The following is a 25,862-nucleotide window of genomic DNA, read 5'->3' on the forward strand; positions in this document are numbered from 1 at the left end:
ACAGACACTGAAAAGAACACCATCATCTAAGTTACGCATTCAAGTGAAGAAAGCTCTAGCTATGAGAGGAAACAGGATGATAAGGTGTTGCAATCCACTGACATCAACAGAAAATTAGCTGAAAATAGGACAGAGATAATTGTGGTAGTGGGAGATCACAACCTCCAACTCAAATAGCCCCCCTTGAGGAGCACACATAGTTAGCAGAGAACTTCAGCAGTGCTCTCTGAGGACGCGTACTGATTTGCATTACAAGTGAGAAACTTGTAACCAATCCTATGCATGATGAATGAATATGCAATATACTATGAAGTATAAAAGGTGAACAGATGAGGGGAGAAGTTGGGGAAGACTCCATCGTAACCTCTGGGGTCAGTCCACGGGCTGAACCTGTCTTCTCCCCCCATAGCGACGCCTATTGGGTAACAACTTTGTCTTATGCGCGCTCAATAACTAACTCACGCTGGCTGTTATTAGTGATTACACTTGAGTTGTATATAGTTTGGTCGTGTATCCCTTCAAGCTTGATTTTGCAGACAGTCTCTATCACTGTGAATCATGAACCTTAATTTTTCCTAATTTTATATTAATGAGAAGTGTTATGCCGGAAACTGTTAGTGTTAATCCTTTGTGGACACTAGCGGTTGCCAGCAGTGGGTAACATAAATCCAATAAAGTAGGAAGACCCGCTGAGGGGTCCCCCTTATGCTGTTGGCATGTTTCCCTGAACAAGGCAGTCGAATTGCCCTCCGATTCAGCGAAGGGTCCCTGCAATGGGACACTGACAAACTGGTCAGGCGCAAGGGTCTCAGCTTTCCTGGGGTGCTGACAGACAGATCAAACACCCAGGGCGGAGGGAATCTCCCCCCCCCCGCTCCCCCCCCCCCCATCCCTTTCACGTGACAATTAGGACAAGCATTTCACTAAGATAAATTGGAATTATCTAAGTTTGTGGTAGGAAAATTAGACAAAAAACGCGTTGACTGGGCTCTCTTACAAATTCTACATATTTTTGTAATACTTCGAGCACATGCAACTTAGTAAAAGGTACCAAAAAAAGCAAAGGTACACTAAAAATCACATGGAAAAGCAAGAAGCAGATCAAGACCACAGCAGTACAGAACCAGTGGAGATACTATCGGCTTGCCTCTCAAAACACAGATGCATGCTGTGCAAGCAGCAGTCACAGATCACATAGCTTTAACCAAGGTAATCTTTTTTAAATCTTTGCCTTGAAGGGCAATTGAACACAGTGGGAGGAGAGGATGGAAACCATGCCAATTCATAATATTGCCAAAAGCACAGGTTTTTCCCTTAAATGCAATATGCAGAGTTCCCAATGTGGGGATGTGAGGCCTCCACAATGCTTTGTAAGGGGTTCTGCTTGGCAGCAGCTCCTTTGTGCTGTCACCAGCTTTGTCTCCAGACTCTCATAACTTGCATCAACATTTATGTGCCACAGATCAAGCCAGATCCCAATGCTGTACATTCAGGTAAATTTATAATCAAGCTCAAGGGGGAAGAAGGTCAATGGCAGCAGGAAGATATATGTGTCAATACACCAACAGACATCACTTCAGCTCAACCACGCCATGAAATGATACATGAATTCAAAAGTCACCTATTGCTCTGCACCTATTGTATGGTAAAGGTTCAAGGTGTTAGCCAAACAGAGAGCCAATGGAACCTGCACAATTTTTTACAGTGTTATTGGTAAATTCCTAGGCCTACTTTTCCCAAAAATTTTACTTTAAAAAAAAAAAAAAAAGTAGAAAACACTTCGAAGTGATCTGAATTTCATGCAGTAAGCAGCCTCTTGGGATTTATACAACTAAGTAAGGTGAGGAATCTAACCTGAATGGAAGTAGAAAATGAACATGCCAAGATCAGTTTCATGACGCACAACTGATGTGCAACATGTGAAATCAATAGATTTGCCTATTGATGCAACTGTCAGCCAGAAACAAATGGCTGCTTGGCTATTTCTCCAATAAACAAAAAAAGCCCAGCCTAAGAGCGTATTGCTTCACTTTCCTCAGTAACACAGTCCCGTTCACTCTGCTGCTTCCTCACCCTAGAGAATCATTTCTGTCTGACTACAAAAAAGAGAAATCCATCATCTAGTAAGAGGAATTGAGGCCACTTTGTTTCACTTTCCTGGCATAATACCACAAATACTTAGAAAAAAAACCAGGTTTGATAGGAAGGCAAGGGCTTGGTACCACACATACTGCTCCAAGTTGTAAAAAGCCAGGCTTGTCCTGAAAGGAAGCTACTGCATGCATTACTTTAAATATTAAGAAATGAATGGCTGATTTTGTGTCTTTGGAGGCAGGTGTAACCTTTCAGTCTTTCCAAATAGTAAGCTAAGATCATGAATTTTTTTATTCCATCATTATGAACAGCAGGGAAAACAATTTTAAAGCTGTAATATATCTCAGGAAATGCATTTAAAAAAACCAAACCCCACCACTTGCCACATGCAGCTGGTGACAACTACTAAGCACAATAATTCTGAGTACAAAGCGTCATTCAAAACAGCTCAATCTGATCTTAAATTCTCTATATTCAGCTACAGTTACGGATAAATCTTAGAATCATTTTGGTGAAATGAGAAAGGCCAGCATTAAAGTTACTTGAGAATTAGGGATTCTCAAACATTTTGACCAAAATGCACTTGTGCAAGTGTTACCAGCTTTTCCACATAAAAGGTCATGTCTGCATTCTGTGGTGTGCCATGAGGGCTTAATCCTTCAGCAGTCAAATTGGGCACACGCCAAAACAAACAGACCTCTTTTGACCTGTTTTGCTCATTTTAATTCCCACTGAGCCTGTAGGCCAGGGAGAACACAGTGATGCATATCACAGCCTCACCCTATGTAGCTACAGCAGGTGCTAGAAAAAAATTGTATTCCTTTATCATTTTAGATAAAGCTAGAAACAGTCTGAGCCAATCTGCCAGAAAAGCAGCACAAAAGTCAGGCTCTCACAGAATGGCTGGAGCCAGTGTTGGCCCACCCATTTGCCCCCGCCATCCATCTTCCCTGAGAGTATGTCATAGCAGTGGTGCTCACTCTTCTTTGGGGATACCACCTGGGCCAGAGATTCCTCAGTTTCTCATAGGACATAAGAGGCAACAAGGTTACATTACTCAACCACCACCTCCTTCTGAAATAGCAGTTGACCCTGTAGTGTTTACCCTGTTCTTGAGCACAATCTCCCGATGTTGAGAAGTAATTCAACTGTTACTCTAGTTCAAGAAACAGAAGTCTGGACTAGAGGTGCTGAAACTGGATGGTGCAGTGTAATACAGGAATTACATAATTCTCAGTGGGGGAAAAAAGTAAGCCGATCAAAATAAGCAAGTGGAAGGAATATTACTATAACATTAGAAATACGCTCTGCATATACATTCTTATCCACACTCTAGTTATACACACTTTCTTCAAAATACATTTTAAAGACCTTGCAAAAGATGTCATGAAGCAGCAGAATAAAGTCACATATATGATCGTTATATTTCACACTATGTATCCAGAGTTTGTTATTTATAATGGAGAATGTAGTTGTGCCCAATAATTTCAATTTATTATTCAACTCCCATTAACATCATTGAAGCATTTCTTACAGGTCTGCAGTCATCTCTACTACAACACATGAATACTTCTAACAACTCCATGCTTTCATAACACATTCACAAATCACCACTGAATGAAATAGCTTCAGGGAAGTGCTTTGCTTTGGTTTTAACTTTCAGTCTTTTCCACTGATTTTTGGGGCATCTAGCAACCCCTGTTACCTTAATTCAGTGTTATTGAAAGCCCAGGCATATGGGATAACTATCACCAGACACATGCTATGATTTTATGAATGGTCCTAGTAATAAGGTGCAAGCTGAAATCTATACCATTTCCTCATATTATGCAGACCCCAATAAAAAAGCTTACATGTGTTTAATGTCTGGAACTTAAGAGTGATGCATAACCAAACCATTAAACAATACACTGTAACTGCATTTTCTTGAGAAAGCTGCCATTGAAAGATTAATATATGCACTGGCATGGCAGAAGTGTAAATACTTGTACATTTAGAACATGGTTTTATTCTTATCAGCTGTCATTATGCGCACTGCTCTCAAAGTTACTGAGAGATGCGGGCATCCCTCATTCTGATTTATTACAAATATTCAGTGAAAAAAAATTACATTTCAGTACCTACCTAACTTAATGACCCTGGAAAACTGTTAACATGTATTTCACTGTTTCAGTAGTTACACTGTTCAATGACTGTCATGATATTCTCTCTGCTGAGAATGGCAGCATTGCCTCATCTATCGTTCACTAGACGAGAGTTTTAAAATGAAGATATCACACATACCCAATCCCTCTCTCAGAACTGCTTTATTATTGAAAATTTCATCATGAAAACTTGATTAAATATATGAACACAAAACACTGCTTGACAAAAGATAAACTCTCAACCAAAGCTCAAGAAGATCATATTTTAAGTGCGTTTTACTGAGTTATGTTATACAATATAGAACAACTTAGGGCACTGGGGATAAAATAAGTTGCAATACATAACATTACAGTGGCTGAAAAAAAAATTCTGACATGTATACATTAGGTTATTTTGAGGTGGAGTAGTTGCAATGATTGTAAATAAACTCCTGTAAACAATACTATAGTAGTCCAAACTTCATATGATTTTATTCAAGCTTTTTTTATAATGACAAACAAAAAAGACCAACAACTTATTGCTTATATTCAGTATTGCTCTCAGAACATCAGAAAAAGCTACTTGACTGTGTATCATGTTTTTACCCGTAAAAATTAACATGGTATGGATATTGAGAAAGCACTATAACATTCAAGTACAAACAAAAAAACCAGATTAACAAGATGGAATTTCATCTTGTTCTGGTGTGCATGTAATATGTTACCTATGCAACATGGTTTCAGTCTCTTTCACTAGAGCACATGGCTGTCAGTACCACTTTGCATCCATTCACAGGGATCTATGTACAAGTGCAGCAACATTAGTCAATGCTCTCTGCTTATCTTCATTTACACACAAAAATTAAATGAAGAAAACCATCACTTACTTGCTTTTCCCTTAGTATACTGTAGCATAGGACCCTTCCCCCTAGTTTCTTTCCAGTTTTTCATATGAGTCTGCTTTTCCCAAACTTGGGGCTTGTAGGCTAACAAAACAAAACAAAAAGATCTTTCAGCATGTATTGCACCCCACAACATTAACTGCTTTGAGTCAGCCTTTAGAGACCACACATCGCTATCAAAACTCATAGAACAGATTTGGCATGTTTTCAGAAGCCAACAATAAAAAAAAAATAAAAATAACAATAGCAGAGCTAATGAAACAATATAATGGCCTACTCAAAATATCATTCAACACCCCAGAATGGTGGTTGCAGATATCAATCATACACGTTACACCACTGGAACTATCAAAAGGATTTTGTGCTTAATCAAAGAGATGTTTCTGTTTTATTTCTCACATGCATCACTTCATACAGGAAAAAGATCATTAACAACTTAGTCATCTGTCTTTGTTAAGAGACTAAACAACATTCTCAATCTGCCCTACAAAGCCAGATTAAAAGAGCTGTTTATTTATTTATTTTTTTAAAGACCTAAAGCCCCCCTCCCCAACATTGCTCTAAGTAGTCAGTGTCCCATTACATCAACCATTGTCGAGGTAGCAGTCAAAATACTACAGGAAAGCGATCTTTAATGAGAGTATCTTGATGTTGACTTATGTTTTACAGTCCTTCAGATTGTGGATATAATCACACCATACTTAGAATGGCATGTATATACAGCACAGTTGATTAAAGTCCTGTAGCCTTAATATCTGCAGCTTAAGTGAGTGGTCTAAAAGTAAACTAAGCTAAGCAATAATTCTTGCTCAAAGGGCCAGATGACAGACTTATCTTAGACAGGTACTTATCCCACTTTTACACAGTCCTAACTGAGAACACCACAACACTGCCAAAACAGAAATCCACCTGATATGAAAACTTTCCAATTCAGTTCTTGGAAAAATGTTTGAGTTTTCCGAAGTGCATCCCATTTTCCCAAACTTTCCCCATTTTCCAGTTGTCTGCAAGGGAAGGGCTTTTTATTTTTCCTCCCCAAGACACAAAAGATACTGCAAAAAAAATGACCTGCAGCTGCTCTCAGCATATCTCAGCATATTTTAGACTGCAGTGCCCAGATGTCCTGTACCTAAACAACCAAAAGAGTATAGAGCAGAAACTTTGGAGGGTCAGCACCAATGCTCGAAATCACATACAGAGGCTGATTTTGGTTATAACATCACAAAGAAAAGCAGCCAAGGAAATCCAGCACTGAATACAACTGGGAGACTCTAAGACATGTGCAGCTGTGCACAGTGTACACTCATATTTAGGATCTTACACCCGATTTACAAAAAGTACTCATTTCATGTTTTTTTGAAAGGTAACAAACATTACAGCACAGGATACATCTATGTGTAAAGTTTTTTAAAACCATGTTCAAAAGTTTTAAATCAACTGAGCCTAAAAATTACTTCTATTTAAACAAAGAACATCCCAGGTCAGATGACTTAGTACCTCATACCCCTCTATTACATCCAATTAACCATTAGCCAGAAAACACAAAAAATCTCTTTATTCAACTATTCTACAGTAGTCCTGAGACAAAATTCTGATGCTTTGGCATATATACACCTTTTTCTGAGATGAAAATCCCAGCTTTCTATTGATTGGTATCTGAATATACACATGTAGGTTTGCAAAATTGAGCCCTTTCATGTCCCTCCAGTACACATAACAACCTATTATTTTGCTATCTAATTCCTAAATATTAATAGATCAATGAAAATATGTCATAGGAGACCGCTCAGATCTTTTTGCTGTTACTATTTGGAAGACGTCATTATAGATAAGGCAGCAATATTCTTGGTTCCCCATTTGTGCTTAAAAATGCATTCTGCCTGGTTAGAAACAAATATTTTTTTTTTTAATCACAGCTTTATTACAGATGTCACTAGAATATTTATTCAAGTAGCCTTCTCATTAAAATACCCAATTATGGACTAATGCAACATTACACAACTATAGAAAAAAAAGTGTTTAGATATTAAAGTGCCTCCCATATAATGAAGAGTGATAGCAAAGGATTTCCCAAATTGCAGGTTGCAGTGAACACACTGTGAGCAGCTGGAATGGAAATGCTGCCCTAGTTAACAGTGAATAGTTCACTGTTGGTTTCCTCATAGCAAGGCAGAAAAAGGACAGGGTTTATACATGGGTTTCACATCAATTCCTTATTTTCACACTGAGATTTACTTTTATCTTATACTGCTGAAAACTATAATATAAAGGTCACAACAACTTGTAATGCCTTAAGATCTTGATAGGCAACAGGAAGCCTTTAATCCATTACCACACGTAAATCATCAACAGTAACTACTCTTGCAACCACAAGCTCATTTCTCCATATTCCAGCTGCAACAAGCATAGATTTAAGGTCATGCCTTTTGACTCATTCTTCTCCTGGAAGCTGCTGCATCCTTACCAAGTACAGGCAAAATGCTAAATCTTGCAGTGGCAGGACCAGGAGGTGAGCTCACTCCTGAGCATACAAAAGAGGTGCTGGTTTCAACTCTGTTGTCCTCAGGGATAACCCCACACAGTGCCCCAGGGCTCAGCTCTGCAGCAGCAAGGCTGACCCACCACCCTCCCCAAGCAACCTAAATCACTTGTGCAGTGCCTGCTCACACTGAGTAAGAGCAGACCAGAAACAACCAGAAAACAATCAGAAACCCATGAGCCACCGTCTGCCTCGTATGCAGTAAAACCACGTGGCTGAAATCCTCCTCTTTGGCAGGTTACAGCACCTCCGCAGTGGAGCTCAGCTGTATTCCCACTGGATCACTAGATGGGATCACCCACATTTTCACAGTATTAGAGATGTTCCTTTGTGAAAATGGACATTATTTTTCCTTGCATTTGTAATCTTAAAAGGCTTAAAATTTTGAAGGTATCTGGTGTAGAAAAGCACTTCAGAGGATTTCACCAAAAAAAAAAAAAAAAAAAAATTCTGAGGCAGCAGAGTCTGCAAACTAATTTGCGTGATAGTTCTAAATGAAACACCAAGACAGATATCACTCAGCACATGCAATTACTTCAGAAAATGAAGGAACAAGTTTACCATTTCCCCAACATTTTCTCATTTTTTTCTTTAAATGGAGTTACAAATAATAATTCAAACTTACTACAAGCTGCTTATAAGGTTAAGAAGTTCATACTCTTCTTACCTTTCCTTTTATTTCTGGATTATAAAGGAGGTGAAGACTGACTGAGATAATGCAAAAACAGGAAACTTCCCAAAACTTGTTTTAAGCTTAAAGGGGTCTAAATAAAGGGCTATGGAGGGGGATCTAAATAATTTGAAATTCTCTGTGACTGCTGACAATTATAACCACCTCAGCCTTCTTTATTATTGCACTCTCCCTTTCACACAGTTATTTTCTGAGCTTCGTGGCCGTAAATTTTGTTATTCAGATTTCTCCACATTATCTTTTTCAACCATATCTATTCAAAAAATGTGTCTTGTCACAGCAAGATTATGGTGCCAATTTTTGTTGTTGTTGTTTTGGGTTTTTGTTGTTGTTGTTTTTTTAGTAAATGCTACTATTAAAATCAAATACAGAAAAATTACTTTTAAGTACAAGCTCTTCTTTTATTTTATTCCTTCCGGTAAAACACATGGGAAAACATATACACAGAGATTTGTGTTGGTTGAGTCACGAGCATCCCATATTCTGCCTAGGAAGTGGTTGACTGAAATACACATAGCGAGTGAGACATATCCAGAGCACGTCAAATGTACAGTGCTTGCCATCAGCCCCAACACCTCACAAGCAGCAGCCTTCCAAGAATTCCCCCTATGTTTTAGAAAGCTGGTGTAATCCTCCAATTTCACCCAGGCAAGATTTCTCAACAGAAAAAGAGTACTAATTTTAGCTGAATTTCAGCTAATTTTAGCTGAACACATGTATTTTGATAAATGTTTGTTCAAAGCTACTTTTTGAAGATCTAACATTATAATACTTCCACCCACTATAAATTTTCCTTTCTTCTTACTTCTCCGTATTGCTTTTTACCCCCCTAAAACACCAACACAGAACCACAAAGTAATAGAATCATTTAGGTTGGAAAAGACGTTTAAAATAGAGTCCAACCATTAACCTAGCACTGCCAAGTTCACCACTAAAACATCTCCCCAAGCACTGCATCTACACACCTTGCAAATACCTCCAGGGATGGTGACTCAAACACTTCCCTGGGCAGCCTGTTCCAATGCTTGACCACCCTTTCTGTGAAGAAATTTTCCCTAATACCCAATCTTAACTCCCCCTGGTGTAACTTGAGGCCATTTCCTCTTGTCCTGTCACTTGTTATCTGGGAGAAGAGACTGACCCCCACCTGCCTACAGCCTCCTTCCAGGCAGCTGTAGAGAGCCGTAAGGCCCCCCCTGAGCCTCCTCCTCTCCAGGCTAAACACCCCCAGTTCCCTCAGCCGCTCCTCATAAGCCTTGTGCTCCAGACGCTTCACCAGCTTCGTTGCCCTTCTCTGGACACGCTCCGGCACCTCAACGTCCCCCTTGGTGTGAGGGGCCCAAAGCTGAACACAGTGTTCGAGGTGCGGCCTCACCAGTGCTGAGTACAGGGGGACAGTCACTTCCCCGGCCCTGCTGGCCTCACTGTTTCTCATACAAGCCCAGAAGCTGTTGGTCTTCTTGGCCACCTGGGCACACTGCTGGCTCATGTGCAGCCGGCCGTCAACCAAAACATGTCACAACATAAAGTGACTGTGATAAAAGGACAAGCTTTACCATATCTGAAATCTGGTTATTTACTGAATGTGTAATTTTTTTGTTTAGTTAACTAAAGCCTTCAAGTCTTTTCTTTAAATTTATCATGATTTGTTGGATATAAGCCAAACAGAGATCTCCTCCCTATGCCCACACAAACTTGTATATAGCAAACATCAGTGGGGCTATTTAGGTGTAAAGAAGGCCACTGCTCAGCGCTACAGCTTTGTATTTGCTACAAAAAAAAAAAGAATTTCTGAAGCTAAGAAAAAAATAAAACACAGGTGCATACGTGACTAAGACTGAACTTTTTAATGGGCAAAAAGTTAAACAGGCAGCAATCAACCTGTGAACAAGAAATAGATACCACTGGAAAAATCACTGAAAAGTGAATTTTCATGCTAGTGAGAAATCTTCCACAGCACTCAGATGGGAAAGATAGATGAATTACTAGGACAGAAGGGAGTAAAGATCCCCGTGCCTCTGAAGAATTAAACATACTCCCAAGTCACTGTGAAAGTAAGCCAGCACAAATTGTCACGGATCACGTTACCTCCAAGAAGACACTGGCAACTAGAGCACAGAACAGTGCACGTCTTTTCCTCCAAGAAATCTAACAGGAATTTTAGTTGTTTGCTTTTATGCTTCACTTTCCTTGAAGAATAGTTGCCATTAAGCTAGTTTTCCTATTATTGGCCTACAATTTTCCCAGTGCAAGATTAGTCTAAAAGCCCCACTGAGCACAGGGAGTGAGCATCTCTGGCAGCACAGGTTACAGTAACTGAGATTAGAATTTTTTTTCCCCTCTGGTTAAGGAAACACAGATCATAGTAACAAGGATAGAAAGAGTATGCCAAAATGCTGAATACAGAAATAGAAGAAGCTAGTATTTCAAACTGATGTGACAGTATTAAAAATAACAGAGAGAAAAATAAATGACAGGAATCTGTCTTTTCTGATCAGGTAATTTCGAATAGCCATTCCATTGATATAGACTGTAGACGGGGTAATAGGTTTAATCCAAGATCTTGCAGTATGAGTCTTTGCACTACACTGTCATGTGAATACCTCTCTTTGAAATTTTCAAGATCTATGTAGTAAAGAAAACTTTAATGGAAAATTACACTGAAAATCACCTGACTATTCTTATAGAAGCTGTGTGGGTTATGTTCTCATGCATTTTTCATAACTGCAAAACAGCTTGTGAATGTCACACTTAACCATCACACTCCTGAGCCTAAGTTTTAAATAAACCTTTTTTAAAAAAAACACATATCCTGCAGGATATTAAACTTCTGGGGATAAAAAACTATCCCCAAGGGAAAAAAAATATTATGCTCACAGTACCACTGTAAATTACTGAAAATCAAAACTGAAGATCTGGGGGTTTATGTGCCTCAAAAGAAATAAATTCACTGCCAGAAAAACTCGAAGGTAAAAGGTAGGCCAAGAAGCTTAACTGAGATTAAATTAGAACAACAGAAGATTCTTATTTTTTTTTAACCATTTTATTTTTTTGTCTTCTTTGACACAATGGGGTAAAGCTTCTTTCACAAAACCATATGAAAGTTTCACACTGATTTCAGGTTGTATCCAACCTACAACAACAGGCCAGTTTGATCACACTTTTTTTTATAAATAACATTGGAAGTTGGACTGTTTCCTCAGGCAATATTCAAGTGATACAAAGATGTTCAAGAATTCAAACAGAGCCTTAATCTCAGCTCTTCCACTATCTGATCCTATCCTGTTGCTTGCATCTTTCTAACCCTTTAACACACAGCCATAAATTAAGAGCAACCTGAGCAGAAATAACCATCGAGCTCTCTCTGGAAGGGCTAGATGCAGTTTTTAAAGCTGTTTACTTGTTCTCCAGGCTATTAAAGCACAGAAGCTGGAGCAACTGCCACATTTTATCTGCCTCATCATCTAGAGAGTGTATCCCCCAGGTTAACAATTATTAAAGGTTCCCTTGTGCCAGAAAAGAAAAATCCGCTCTGTATGCTGGACTCCAAAATTTTCTTACTTCAATAAAGAGTACTGACCAGGAAGGATGCAGTTACCCTAGTAATTAACAGGTTCCTAAAACTGCAGAAGGCTGCATACACCTGAAGAGGAAGACAGGCAAGAACAGCACACCAAATGTTTAGGCAGACAGAAATGATAACCTAAAATGAGAAATTTAGACAAAATTCTAACTTTAGTGTCTTTAACTTTAAAGTTAAGATTTCTTATATAACTGATTTACAATGTCTTGATAGGATCAGTTTATGCTTTTTGCTTGTACTTTTTTGAAAGAAAGTTCATATAACGAGACTGAAAATTAATAGAATTTACAGAAACAGAAGAAAGGCTGCTCTCCCCAAGAGTTGCAATCAATGCAGTAAAGCATTGTTTATTCAACTATTTTTATCTAAAATTTTTTTTTTACATTTATATGAGTTGGTAGAATATTAGTGGTTTGCTGCATTTAGTTTTTATAAAGTAACTGGAAGGTAGTATATATACCTTAAGCATGAAATTTTACTTCATTGCCATGGATTTTAAGCCATTCAAAGAGAATAAACTGATGCATACTTAACTAAATCTTGACCTGATGGCTAGCTTACAGAACCTGCAATATTCTATTTACATACAGTGCAAAAGTACTGTTTTGGTGTATAAAATGTGTACACTGAATACAATAAAACTTCACCTTGTACTGGAGAAAAATAAATAAGGCCACGTGCCTAAAAAGCATGGATCTCAAAAATTTCAAAGAATTAGAGTCAAACCATCTTCCAAAGCCAGTGTTATTTTGGGAAGTATTGCATGCGTTTGGTTTTGAGTTGTTCTTTTTTTATTTTGTCCAATTTATTTTGTAGCTTTACTGTTTCTTCAGTTAAGGGGAAAAGAAAAGCAAATTTCTTCCCTTGGTAGGAAAAAAACAGAAAAAGATTTTTATAAAGATAGATATAGACAGACAGGTAAGTGCACATAACTATAGCTACATGTATATAATATATATATGTATAATATGCACACATATATTGTGTTGGGCTGGATCAGAGCAAAGGCTTGTCAAGCCAAGTTCCCTCCTTCTAACAGTTGGCAACAGGTGATGCACAGGTAGGTAAACACCTACTTCACTGCCTCCAAGGTGAATGTTACCCATTTTTCCTCACGTGACAGAAGGGTTAAGTATTTGCTGGAAATTCCATTCCATAATAACATACAATTTCAACAGTTTAAACAGTTTGAAAATCACACTTATGGATCTTTTCTTATGTTTAAAAGAAGGGGGGGAAGAAAATGGAATCAATGTGACTGTTTTACATAATAAGTATGCAAATGTCAGGTGGAAAAACCTCTATAGCTATAAAAATTGCTTGTCTTATAAGAACAAAAAAGTGCTAACTTCTGTCTGTATACTACTGCGCTAATTAACAACACAGGATTACTACTGGGTTGCAACAAGGTGTGACATTAACTGCAGAAAATTACTTCGTGTTCAAGAGGAAACAATTTATTTTCCAAGTGACAATCTATGGGCAGGAACACAGAGCTCCAGCTTCCCCAAACCTCTGCACGTGTGATTTTTCTCATCACAAGGCACAGAGCATTTTCAAGGTATGTAAAACACAAAATGGGTAACATGCCACCTGTGGAGCATTATTTGGTGATCTTCACCAAACACTGAAGCTGATACCTGCCAGAAAGCTCATAAAGCTTCTGAAACTCATCAAAACTGAAGCTAATGCCCCAGGGCATTACAAACAAGGTCTTTCAGGTCGCATCTAGAAAAATGTTTCTGAGACAAATAAAGGACTTTCACCTGAGCAGAAGCAGTGATATGGCACTGCAAGCCTCAGCCATGTACCTTCTGTACGCATCACTTGCCCCACCTGATGGCTATAGAGGACTTCAAATGACGAAAGGGAAGAGCCTATCACTAATTCAGTTCCTCTACTAATCAAGCATACAAAGTGAAAATGGAAGGTAGCTTACATGTATCAGAGTATCTTAAAATAAAGCTTACATAAAGTAGAAGCAAAACTGAAATAAACACAACTACACAACTGCAGCCACTACAGCCCAGAGGGTATAGCATGCTAAAGAACATTAACAGAAACTGAAATGACCATTCAGATTGGTATAATTATACAGCAGAAGAATTTCCAGAGGATCAAGTATTAATTCAGTAAGGGAGAATATGTAGTAGTCCTCTGACACAGAAGAAAAAAAAAGTAGTGATCAGAAAAGTAAGTAGCAAGGGCATCTGCTTTACAACATCAAGGCTAGAAGAAAAATGAAACCCCAAAATCCTTCATCAATTCAAGTGTAATTCAAAACCAGAAAATGACAAATTCCTGCAACTAACCACACAGACATATGCTCAATGAAATGTGAATCAGAACATCTGCCTGAGGCAATGTATTCAGACTCTGGGGGAAGGGGAGCAGCCTGATCATATCTCTGTCTTGGATCATCTGTGAAGTTAGGTCTGCTGGGCAGGACCAGGCGTGACGTGCAATCAGCAGAGGGCTAACGCCACCTTTTGCTGTGAAGTTCTGCTCTTCCCTCTTCATTGGTATGAATGTTGACATTATTCCACAAGTTTTATTCCTTGCCAGGTGCTCTTTGGATTGCTCCTTGTGAGGAAAAGTCAAAAATTACTAACAATGCCTCCAAGCAGAAGGAAGAACTGAGTTCACCAAACAGAGCTATACAGATCAGGAAGAATTATGGGAAGTTGAGAAACAAGAATTGTATTTCAGGAAATTCCTATGCACCTACTCTAACACAAGACGTCTGCAGCAAGTCTGGGTGAGTCAGCATACGGGAAGATTACCAAAACCGTATGTCTAGCTAGAGCTCTAACCAGCAGCATACTAGTAGAAGAAGCATTAACATCATTTACATAAGAATATACTGGGATCATATGAGATTGCATGAACACTGTAGAGTACCAGCCCTCTGGAAAAGAACAAGATGCCAATAACACAGTTTTAAAAAAGTCTGCTTTAAAATTCTGGAAGCAAAGCAAATAAAACTCTTCAGTTTTAATAGAAAATAAGTACATAAAGCATTAACAGAAATTAGTAGTAGTTTCTAAGAGGGACATGGTAAGAACAGCAGGGGTAGAGAGTGAGTTAATACTGCAAAAAAAACTTAAGGGAAGACTTTCTAAAAAAAGTCATTTAAATTGATAGCTGTGGTGCCAACAATAATCAGGCATGACACACAGGTAAACATGGTACAAACTGCTCCATCCCATCCTTAATGATTGCAAAAGTTTTATGGTAAGAACTCCTTCCTATGGACTCATCTGAAACACACAGGAGACGTCTTTGGCAGCAGCTATATAATGCCAGGCAAGGATGGAAAAGCAAACCTGTTTTTGCTACAGATGGTTACATTTTAAAATGTAACCTTTTCTAAAAAGGACAGTGCCCTGGAGACATGACATCTTATCCATTAAATTTACATGGGTTAAACAAAGCTCAACTACAGAAAATGAATCTCTGCCCCTTCTTGGAAGTCTGACAGGATTCCGTCAAACTTCTGTAGGGAGGACACAAGATGTCCAGAAGACAGCAAAATGAAAAAGAAACAAAAGAAAAAAAGAAGAGGCAATCAACCTTTTAAATTATTTCACGCCAATAAAGATCTGAAGTGTTACATCCGTTCTGCTTAGATCTGCAGTCTTAGACTCAAAGGTCACATTATTATGGATTTTTCTTGCCAAAGCATAACAGAAATAGCTTTCAATAATTTTGAAGGTCTTTTGGGGGAAATCTGTTCTGGGCATTATTCATGAAAGAGATGACATTTTATTTATCTAGTTTCTTTCAAAATACTTGAGAATAAAACAATGATGGGCTGCCAAATCCTTCTCAGCTGTTTCTCTCTCTCTTCTCTCTCTCTCTCACACACAGAGTTTCTGACATAGAAATAAATATTATTTTTACTACTTGGTTTTTAGAAGATAATTTTAAAATGTAAACAACATCTGTCAAATCTGACCCGTTTCTCTAAAAACAATCTAAAAATTCAAAAAGGCACTTCACTGGTTTCCTAAATTTATGGGAAGGAGCTCCTCTTCAAAAATAAGCAACCCTCTGAAAAATTTGCAACATAAACATTACAGCAGCTTTAATGCCATACCAGGATCAGGAGAGGAAAATGCCTAGAAATCCTGCAAGACATCCTAGCTAATATCTGAGAGAAATTTCAAAATACATTCTTCTTCAAGTTCTATTTTCTTACTCCATTTTATACATAAACTACAAATATATATGGGAAACATCTTTAATAGAAGTTTTTGGTTTGTTTCCATGTAATAATTCCTTCTTAAGCAAGAAAACATTTGTCTGGTGTTAGTAATTCCACCATTTGGTACACACATAGGTGTGAAGACTGTGCACTTACAGAGCTGGGGCTGGAGTGCCGCCTTACTTTAGGCGATTCCTTCCCTGCAGATGAGGTTTTGAAGTTAATGCAAGCGTTGTTCTCCGAATGAACCCTCTTCACTTGGTTAGTTGGTTTCTCAAATGGATCAAAACTACTCTGCGTCCTCTGAACCCGGACTTTTTTATCCTCAGGAATTGTATCCAGAGGTTTGATCACTGAATCCATTCCCTGGCAGTTCCGTGTAGACATCTTTGTGACACATATCTGAAAGGAAAAACAGCATTCATTGATTCTAACAGACTCAAAGTGTCAATCCATACATCAGTCAGCATAAAAAAAGGTACTGGATTTCATGAACATTCACCTTCTGTTTCTACGCTAAGATTGCAAACAACACATTCATTTTACATAGAGGACACATACAAGCCTATCTTTGTACAGTGCACTAAAAGATCCTGGAAAAGAAAGAAAAAAAAGAGGAACATACATAAAATTCATACATTTGTATTCTTGTACGTGTTCTTAGCAACAATAATGTTTCATTTCTTTCTCCAATCCAGCTACCAATATCTGCAAGCAGTATTGATTTCCATTTGTCTACAACTGGATGAGACCAAACTAAAATAAATGATGGTAGTTTGTGTGTGCACTTTGGTGCTGGCCTGCCAAAGATCCAATACCAATATATTATTGTATTTTTAAATAATGCTTATACAGTGTTATTATTATTATCACCATATGTATCAGAAAATCAAATCAGTAAATCAATTCCCAGGCACTGAAATGTGAGACTGCAGCTTAATGGCACACTAAAGCACAGAAGTTCAATTCTTTGTTACCATGAAGTATGAGACTGCCGAGCCCCAAAGACTATAATCCGCTGCTTGAGCTACCAAAATACGCTAACGCTAGTTCAAAAGAATTAAATGGGCATAACAGCAAGTTTAGATGCTCCAGTCATGCACATTTATATCTTTAATACTAATACCTTCCAACATACAAGACATTTTTTAAAATCACACAGTTCATAGAGGGTTGTATTTGAGGCCTCAGCTTCTGTTTTCACCCATAAGGGACTTGCCTTTTACTTGAGAAGAAAAGAAGTAATTCTAGATTTCAGGCTACAGGGGAAAGTTCTGAAGTGTGATGTAAGCAGTCCCAAGAGAATCCTCAAATCGTAAGGCAAATCACAAGAATCTACAATGTATTTCTTCTATGATATTTGCAGGTATTTAGGCATAGACAGTCTTAATTTGCTGTCAACTATACCGTTCATATACATACAACTACAGAAGCATAACTTTGCATTCAAGCACGTACAATCTAAGCGTTTTTGAAAACTTGCTGTCATAAAATAGTTAACATGAAAAAAAAATTATCATTACCATGTAATAATGACTCTTCCCCCATAACTCAAAGTATCTCCAATACAAACTTCTCCAATAAATTATTCTTTGCCATTTTCCCAGAGGAATTCTGTGCCTTGATATCGAACTTTCTTCAATTGTTTATAGAAATGCTGAGTGACTACATCTTGTGGTTTTTATGGTTTTAATGTTTTGTGGTTTTGATGATCCACTGTAACAGTAGATCAAAGATTTCTTTTGTACATTAAAAATTTAAAGTACATTTCCTGCACAGTGCCATATGGCCAAACAATCATACAACAGGTCAACTCTAACGAAGGACATCACTACCATGACAAAGCAGGCTTTACAAGGGTTCACATTTCTTCTTATTAAAGTGGTTTCTCCAAGACCAAAACTTAACTAAGTTTTAAATGAGAAAAGGAACAGACCCCCTTCATTCCAACGATAACTCCCTCTCAGGCCAAAATTAAGGCTATTATGTAATTTTGGTCTTTTACTTCAGAGACACAAGATAAAGAGCTGCTGCACAAAGAATTTTTAATTAGCCTTCCTGTAAAATTAATTGGCTTCTTTTCCCTAAAACAACTTATATGCACAGACATGCACCCACATACTTCCCACTGTCCTCTCCAGATCTGTGTTCTTGCAATGCTTGCTACCAACAAAGATGTTTAAACATAATGTAAACTGAAATCACTATTACAATAGCAGTGCTTCTATTTTGCTTAATCGACATGGATGCAAATAAATCAGTAAGTATTTCTCAGCCTATTACATCCTACGATCTAGAAAACAGGGGTAGGAAATAGGGAGGAAAGGTTCAAAAGCTGTATTTGTCTTCCTTTCAAATTACCAAAGCCCAACTGTAGCCAGTTAAAATGTTTGGAATCCAGAGTTATACACATCCTATAGATAATAATGCCATGACTGCTGCTTCTAGTTCCTTTTTCCAGTGGTGAATCTCCACGTCTAGCTTTAATGTGTGCTAAGCAAGCACTGCATTAAAAAAAAAAAAAAAAAAAAGGCAAGACATCTGTTACTATTGATTTCCTCTACTGGAAGCAGTAATAGTTTGGAATTAGATATTGAAGGTGCACAGTTTAACCTTCAGGTTACTTGAATAAATCTGGAGTTGGATAAAAATCACCACAATCATCTTCTAAAAGCTAACTTCAAACCTGAAAATTACTAAAACCAAGACACACACCAACCAGCCCCCAGCTCAGAGGTCGAACACCTCAGTGGGTGCACATGCTCAACATTAGTGTCATCAGCAGACAAGAGAGACGACTGCAGAGAAGTGCAAACGCAGGGGCCACTCCCTGCACTCCTCTCTCTCCTTGCTCTGTAACCGCAGTGCTTCTCCTGCCAGCGCTAGCAAGGTTCCATTCATCACTTCTCTCACCAGTATCAATAGTTCCCTAGCAGAAATAGCACATTCTCTTCAAGTGACCACTGACCACAGCAAACTGTGAAGCCAACAGAGCTGAGCTTATGCTGTTGTTGAAGGGTACACATTCCCAATCCATCTACGCTGCCTACACAAAACTAAGAGAAATAGCATTTAAGCAGTTGTTTCACACTGTCATAGATAGGCCAAGTCCAGCTTCACACTGAAACTCTGCTCTGTGAAATCTGAAAGAAGCACACCTAAAACATCAGTACCGAGCACTGGCTATAACTTCAAACTTACACAGTTTAAGGTTGCACTTAACTCATTGGTAATTTCAGGTTTCCCTCCGCCAGCAACAGCTAAGCTATCACAATAGCCTTGCTTTTACCCTGGGCAGCAGGCATGCTGACCTGCCGGCCACTCCTGTGCTCCAGCTAACAGCAGAATTTATTCTACAGTGACTAATCATGCAAAAAAGCAACAGTGTACTGACTGAGCAAGACTGGCCCGTAAAGTATTTTTCAGATCTTCTTGTGCATACAAATGACCTTAGATTTCACAGGCATGACCAGACCACTTTTAGGAACAGTACAGGTTTGAATTTTTCTGTTAACACTAATTCAGCCTTTCAAGGATCATCTCCTTGTACTGCATAACAAAAGTAATGCTTATAAATTTCAGCCTCTCAAATGATACATACAAATACTTAGCATCAGAAGCTCTCAGACATGTAAACCACTGTCTACCACCTGGTAGTTCCTTGCTGGTAGTCAGGTGAAGTCTAAGCCACGCTTCTTATTTCCAACTTCGTTTTTGTGTAAGAGAGCAAGGATTATTTTCCAGTTAAAGCACAGTATTTGTCACAAAGAACACAGGTTCATATTTTCAGCCTCCTTCAGATGCTCCCATGCCGCCTTCCATGCTAGTGAGAATTTCCTACTGAGTCCATTTTACTATCTGTAAGACAAGACATTTCTTTTTATCCCATGTCATCGGTTTTATCTACATAATGGATAGGTTACTCAGTGTGGGGACTATTCCTTCACTAACCTACACACTGAACAACACTTGTGCACTCCAATAAAGATGAGAATACAGAAAGTAGTGGAAACTGTCTCTTGCTAGTGCAGCCTCAAAACTGGATGATTTTGCTAGTTACCAGAATAAAAAACAAAGTTAAACAAGTGTAAGAGCTCATGACTCTATAGGATTCATCACCCCTTCTTGCCCTTGCTCTATAAATCTATGTAATGCTGTACTTGAAACAGTGGAGCCCAGACACTCATTGAGATGCTGTAAAGGCCACTGCAGTCTAAAACTTGTGCTACATAAGGACGTAATCAATGGCACTTTAACTGTTACAAATACTTACCTCAAATGTATGTAGAGACAATACAGGTGGCATCTTGGTTTGTCATGCACAAGATTACAATTATGCTTTATAATATGCAAGCAAGAGAAAGAGAAGAACTTTTCAGTACGAATGTGATATCCATTCAAAGAAACTTCTGTCTAGCAAACAGCATGAGCCATTAAGTTGTTTTACTTACTGTTCCTTTAACAAAAGTCATCAATACAAGTAAACATTAAGGTATGTCAACACTTGAAGTGACTCTCCCCTTCAGGAGTTACTGCCATGATTTTTTACTTCTCCCAGCACGAATTATGTTCAAACCATAACTTTCAGAAGTATAAACTATTTCAGAAAATATTTGGCTTTTAAAAGTGGTGCAATGAAGTCACAGTTACCACTTTGAGAAGAGGTATTTCTACCAGCATATCTCATAACTATGGGGAGCAATGGGATCTTCAGTTACATTTTCTCTCTTCTTTATAGGAAAAAGGATTTAAAAATAGGCCAATAAACTTAATATATTTAACAACGATAGGTTATTACAAGTGGAACAGACAATACGCCAAAAAACTCTGTCACATAAGAACTGTTTGAGCAGGCATTACCATCCTTCCAAACTTTTCATCAGATAGTAAAGGCTCAAGGAAGTCACTGGCTGATTCAGCACCTCTCATTTTGGGCACGTTAGGTGGTCCCAGACGTGAAACATTCTGCCACCTAAGCTCCCTCCTGGCAGGAATCCCAACAGCAGTACCTTGGACAAGCACGCTGAAAAAAAGATGTTGGCAAAAATGGCAACAGAGGTGCAGGGACCAGGGGCAACTTATAAAATAAAAACTAAAAAAAATATATATATTTCCTACATGGAAAAAAAGGTAAAACAAAAAAATGTATGTGTGTGGGTGGTATTCACACCAGAGAACTTTACATGTAGGACATGCATCCCCCACATCCCTGCTTTGGTTCCAAGATAAAAGTCCTGGAAAATCTAGGCTCTAATGCCCAATTTCCCTTTGGGAGGAGTCTTGCTCTTCTCCATAAAGAACAGAAACTGGTCCTACAGAAACTTGTTCTTTGTGTATGAAGTTACTGTTTGGAAAAGTACTTTCAAAGCAGCACTTGGGAACTACCCAAGGACTTGGTGTCTTTTTGGGAAAGGGTTTAATCTGAAAATTGCAATGACTGTTCCTACCCAGTGAGGTAACAGCATCTGTAGTTGAGAGCTCCTGACCCCAGCCTTGGAGAAAAGATGCCTGTTGGTCCAGATGTGGTTTAACAGGAGCACTCCTCCATGAACATCCTGCCCATTACATTTCTCAAGATCATTAATGGTAAGTACACAATTTTATTTCCCCAAGTTGTTTCACACTCTGCTACCAAACAATAGGCCAATACACCAAGTAGTCACCAGAGCAACCACTGGTAGCTCACACATTCTCCGTATCTGGATGACTGAAATAAATCCACCTTTAAAATTTGTCCACAATTATTTACTCAGTCTTAACTAAAAAGGTAAGACAAAGAGACATGATGAGACAGAAGTCATTTTGCCACTTAAAACCTACAGCACAAGCAGCCACTTTGCATTTGTTTGAGGAGCTCTTCCCTACTTTTGGAAGAAACAACAAAGGGAAGATTTATCTAGAAAATCTGAATTTTCATGTCAATTCCAATATTACTTGAGCTATCACAGATTCTGGCAACATAAAGCAAAATAAAAAGCAGCTCCACAAAAGTTAACGCAGTTTGGTATTAAGTTATTTTAGTGTTTCTCTGTATATTTTCATGTATTTAAAGTTAAAAGAGCCATTACCACACACCCAGAATATTAAAGAAAGGGCACTTCAAAATTCCTAATCTTACAACCACAGAAAAGCAAAACACAGTTTATACTTTGCAGCTTTCTTAGTGCTGATCAGAATCAGAAGACAATGTATGACAGACAACAAAACAGTTTGAACAGTCTTTTTTCCCCTCTCATCCTACCCCGTCTCATAATCAATTTGAGAAGATCCCAAGGCTGCTCTAGGATAAACAGGCTTAGTCATCATTACATCAGTTAAAGATCACTGGGCTACAGTTTCTTACAGCTCCCACCCAAACATTACAGCATTTATCACATCTCAGGACCTAATGTGTGCAAATAGCCACATTTTCCCATACAGACAACTGCTGAAGTTGAGACTGAAATCACAAGTTATTTTTGATCCATGCATAAAGTCCATATTAAGTCCTATAAAATAAATAAAAATCAGCATAACCATTCACAAAACCATTTCTAAATAAAGATGTCTCTTTGAATCACCTTGTATCATTTCAAGCAATACTCTTTAATCTGCATTTGTGATTAATGTAAAAATATAATATATTGTTTATCAGATTTTGTTATCGTGATATAGATTCAATGCAAAATTTTTTTCACTTCATTGTTGCCAGCAAAATTAAGAGGTCCCAAACAAACAGGATTCTTAAAGGTTGCTGGATTAATCAATTTACTGCTTAAAGCAATACAGCATTTAAGGAGTGAGACTGATCTGTTAAAATATTTAAGTAATTTATAGCCCTTATGGTTCATGAATTTTACAAGTCATGAATGTCCCCTGAATTGATCACCTGTTATGAGTACTTGGTAAAAGATAGGTTCTCCCATACTAGTGGAATTTATTCTTATGAACAAAGTTATCCCCAGTAACAAAACCCAATCAACTTTGGCAAGACAGACCAGACATCCTACCACACAGAGGAAAAGCGCTAAAGATGTTTGTACAGTATAAAGACATACTACTCTGAAGCTCACCACATCTTTCAGGAAGATATGTCCTATCCGTTTTTTTAATTGCTACATTTAACATCCTACAATTGTTTACTTTGGTCATCGAATACCTATGGACTTATCTAAGATATCAAAAAATTGCCATTTACCTACTACTCTCTCTCAGTCATTGCCACTGTGTACACCCTGGGGAAAAGCGGTTGGTTCCATAAATACCAGAGTGAACATCCAAAATTCCTACTGAAAAATCAGAAGGAAACATCCGAATTCCCTCCATTTTTACCATTCCAAGCGAGGTAGTAGGAGAAGACCTGATGTAGGGAAACCCAAGATCTAGCACTCACCAAGCAAAAATAAATAAATTGTAATGAGTGACTTGAGGGAAGGAAGTCACCTAACCTCTCCACTATTCTGTTTTTCTGTTCATAATAATGAACCTGCCCCTATCACAACCAGAAACTGGGAAGGCTAATTAATTTTGTAAAGCACTTGGGTATTTTTAAGTGAAATGTTATTAAGATATAGGTAATAAATCGTAGAGCCAAAGTCCCCTGGAAGGTAGCACAACAATTTCATTATTACAGAGAATAAGACTTAGCACTTGCATTTAGCTGACAGATGTATAAAGAAAAAAATCAGGAATAGTCAAATGACTACTAACCCAAAAGCTGAACTGCTGAGAGCATAAGGCTGGCATTAATTTTCACTGAAAAATCATATCTAGATATGAGCTTTCATTATCTTTTATAAGCATGTTATTTTCTGTCATGCTTTGGTACCATGGCAATTGAGAACTACACAAGTCATCTGCAGATTCTGGCAGCACTGGAATTTGACATTTGCTACTTACAAAACACAATTTGGGAATGTTCTGGAGTACTATAAGCAGCTTTGTTCAAAATAGAAATGCAGTATCTGAAGAATCATCCTCTTTACAGAACAAATTTCTTGTTATAGATTTTTCTTGTTATAACCACAGGTCTTGTCAACTTCTTGGCCCAGCTGGTAGCACTCTCCATCTCCCCTGAGAAGAGAGGGTCAGCAAGAGACTGCTGCACCCACAAGCAGAAACATGAACAGGTTGAGAAGAGAGTTCAGTTGGTGAGAAAGCTACAATATGGGAAAAGATCAAGGAAGAACAAGCGATGAGATAAGGGAGCAAATAAAATTGTGAAAGGGGAACTAGAGCAGTTAATTCTGCACAACATCATCAGTGAGTTCATACGGAACTACCAATGCGATCAGGCCCAAATTTGGAAGAGGTCCTTCAACATTCACCCTTCCCTGTAACCACCAGCACCAGCTCTCCTCTGGTTTGAGCTTTTGATGGGCACAGCTAAAAAGAGCAGCAAAAGAACTTGAGGAAGATAGAAAAATAAAGGGGGGAAAAACAAAGGGCAAGAATTTGAGTTAGAGTAATGGTCACACAAGGAAGGAAGATGAGAGGAAAGAATTATTGTAACATAAGACATTTCCTGTCCTGATGGCCTGTCATTTGTCTCTGGTAACTTCTGGGGGTAACAGGCTTAACTGTGTCCCAGAACTATAATTCATATTCTCGGGTAGTATTAGTTTAACTTTATTTGGATACAGAAATCACTAGCAATGCTAGCTATGATGTAGCAAATGCAACTGAAAACAGAGCTCAGAGACTGAAAATGGCACCTGGGGATATGGTATGCTCCTTGCTGTACGTAGCACAAACTTACTCATACACCTCCCACAGCCCATCTCAAAGGCACTCTCTAAAACTAGTAATTTTATTTCTGAAGTTGAAGCTGACATTAAACCAATTGGCTTTGTCATATGGAAGAAGGCAAATATAAAAAGGTCACTGAAGTGCCAGATGGAAGATTTTTTGAAGTGGAAGCTCTGACATTAATTCCCTGTGTTTGTCTGAAACACCGAACTCAATGAGCAGGTTAAATGTCTGTAGTGAATTGCCAAGTGAGAAACAAGTCACTCTCACACAGAAAGACCAACTGATCAACCTGAAGCAGGAGTCCTAAGATCCTACAAATCTAAAGAGAAGTTAAAACACCTGAATCAAGGGGGAAAAAAAAAAGTATTATACTGGAAGGTATCATGGGCAGCGTTTACACAACTCTTTCCTCTCCTTCTCCCCCCACCCCATCAAACCTGCAATGTAGCACATGTTCTGCTAAATTAACACCTAAAAAATAGCATAATAACTGAATCAAAGCACAAACCTGAGAGTCAGGAATACTGCACGATTGTATGTCCTTTGGACATGGCTAGGTGGAGCCACTTCTAAAATTATATTATTTTCCCTGATCACGGCACAGTTTAACTTCAGAAAAATGTGCTTTCAGTCCATGAAAGTTGACATCCCTCTCCTTGCAGGGAAAAAAGGTCTGACTTGGAAGAGAACACGGATTAGACTTTATCTATATAAAAGCCTACATATATCTTCAAAACAAAATCCTGTTCCGCAGTTGTTAGGATGAGTCATCTAAGGACAGGGTCTCAGCTAAAGGTCATACAGAAGTCCTGACAGCCTGTAACATACATGAAAAGAGACAGAAACTCAACGGAGCTGATCTAAAGGCAGGTTTTGGTCTATTTCTGTACTTATGCCCCAAAATAAAAACTGTGTTAGTATTAAAGCCTAGCAAATAAATTCTTCCTTTTACTTGTGCGATGCTCAGGCAAAAACATTTCAAAGTTTCATTCT

At 38.3% G+C, this 25,862-nt stretch overlaps 1 protein-coding gene across 1 annotated transcript in view; it reads right to left on the reverse strand.

Moving 5' to 3' along the window:
* CDK14 (cyclin dependent kinase 14) overlaps window positions 1-25,862 on the reverse strand; it is a 317,000-nt gene that overhangs the window by 216,772 nt on the left and 74,366 nt on the right. Inside the window, 3 exon segments of the mRNA XM_055806228.1 lie at window positions 5,105-5,184; window positions 5,186-5,203; window positions 16,296-16,541. Of these exon segments, the coding sequence (XP_055662203.1) occupies window positions 5,105-5,184; window positions 5,186-5,203; window positions 16,296-16,541 (344 nt within the window).

This window comes from Falco peregrinus, chromosome 5 (genome assembly GCF_023634155.1).
Source record: "Falco peregrinus isolate bFalPer1 chromosome 5, bFalPer1.pri, whole genome shotgun sequence".
NCBI classification, from domain to species: Eukaryota; Metazoa; Chordata; class Aves; order Falconiformes; family Falconidae; genus Falco; species Falco peregrinus.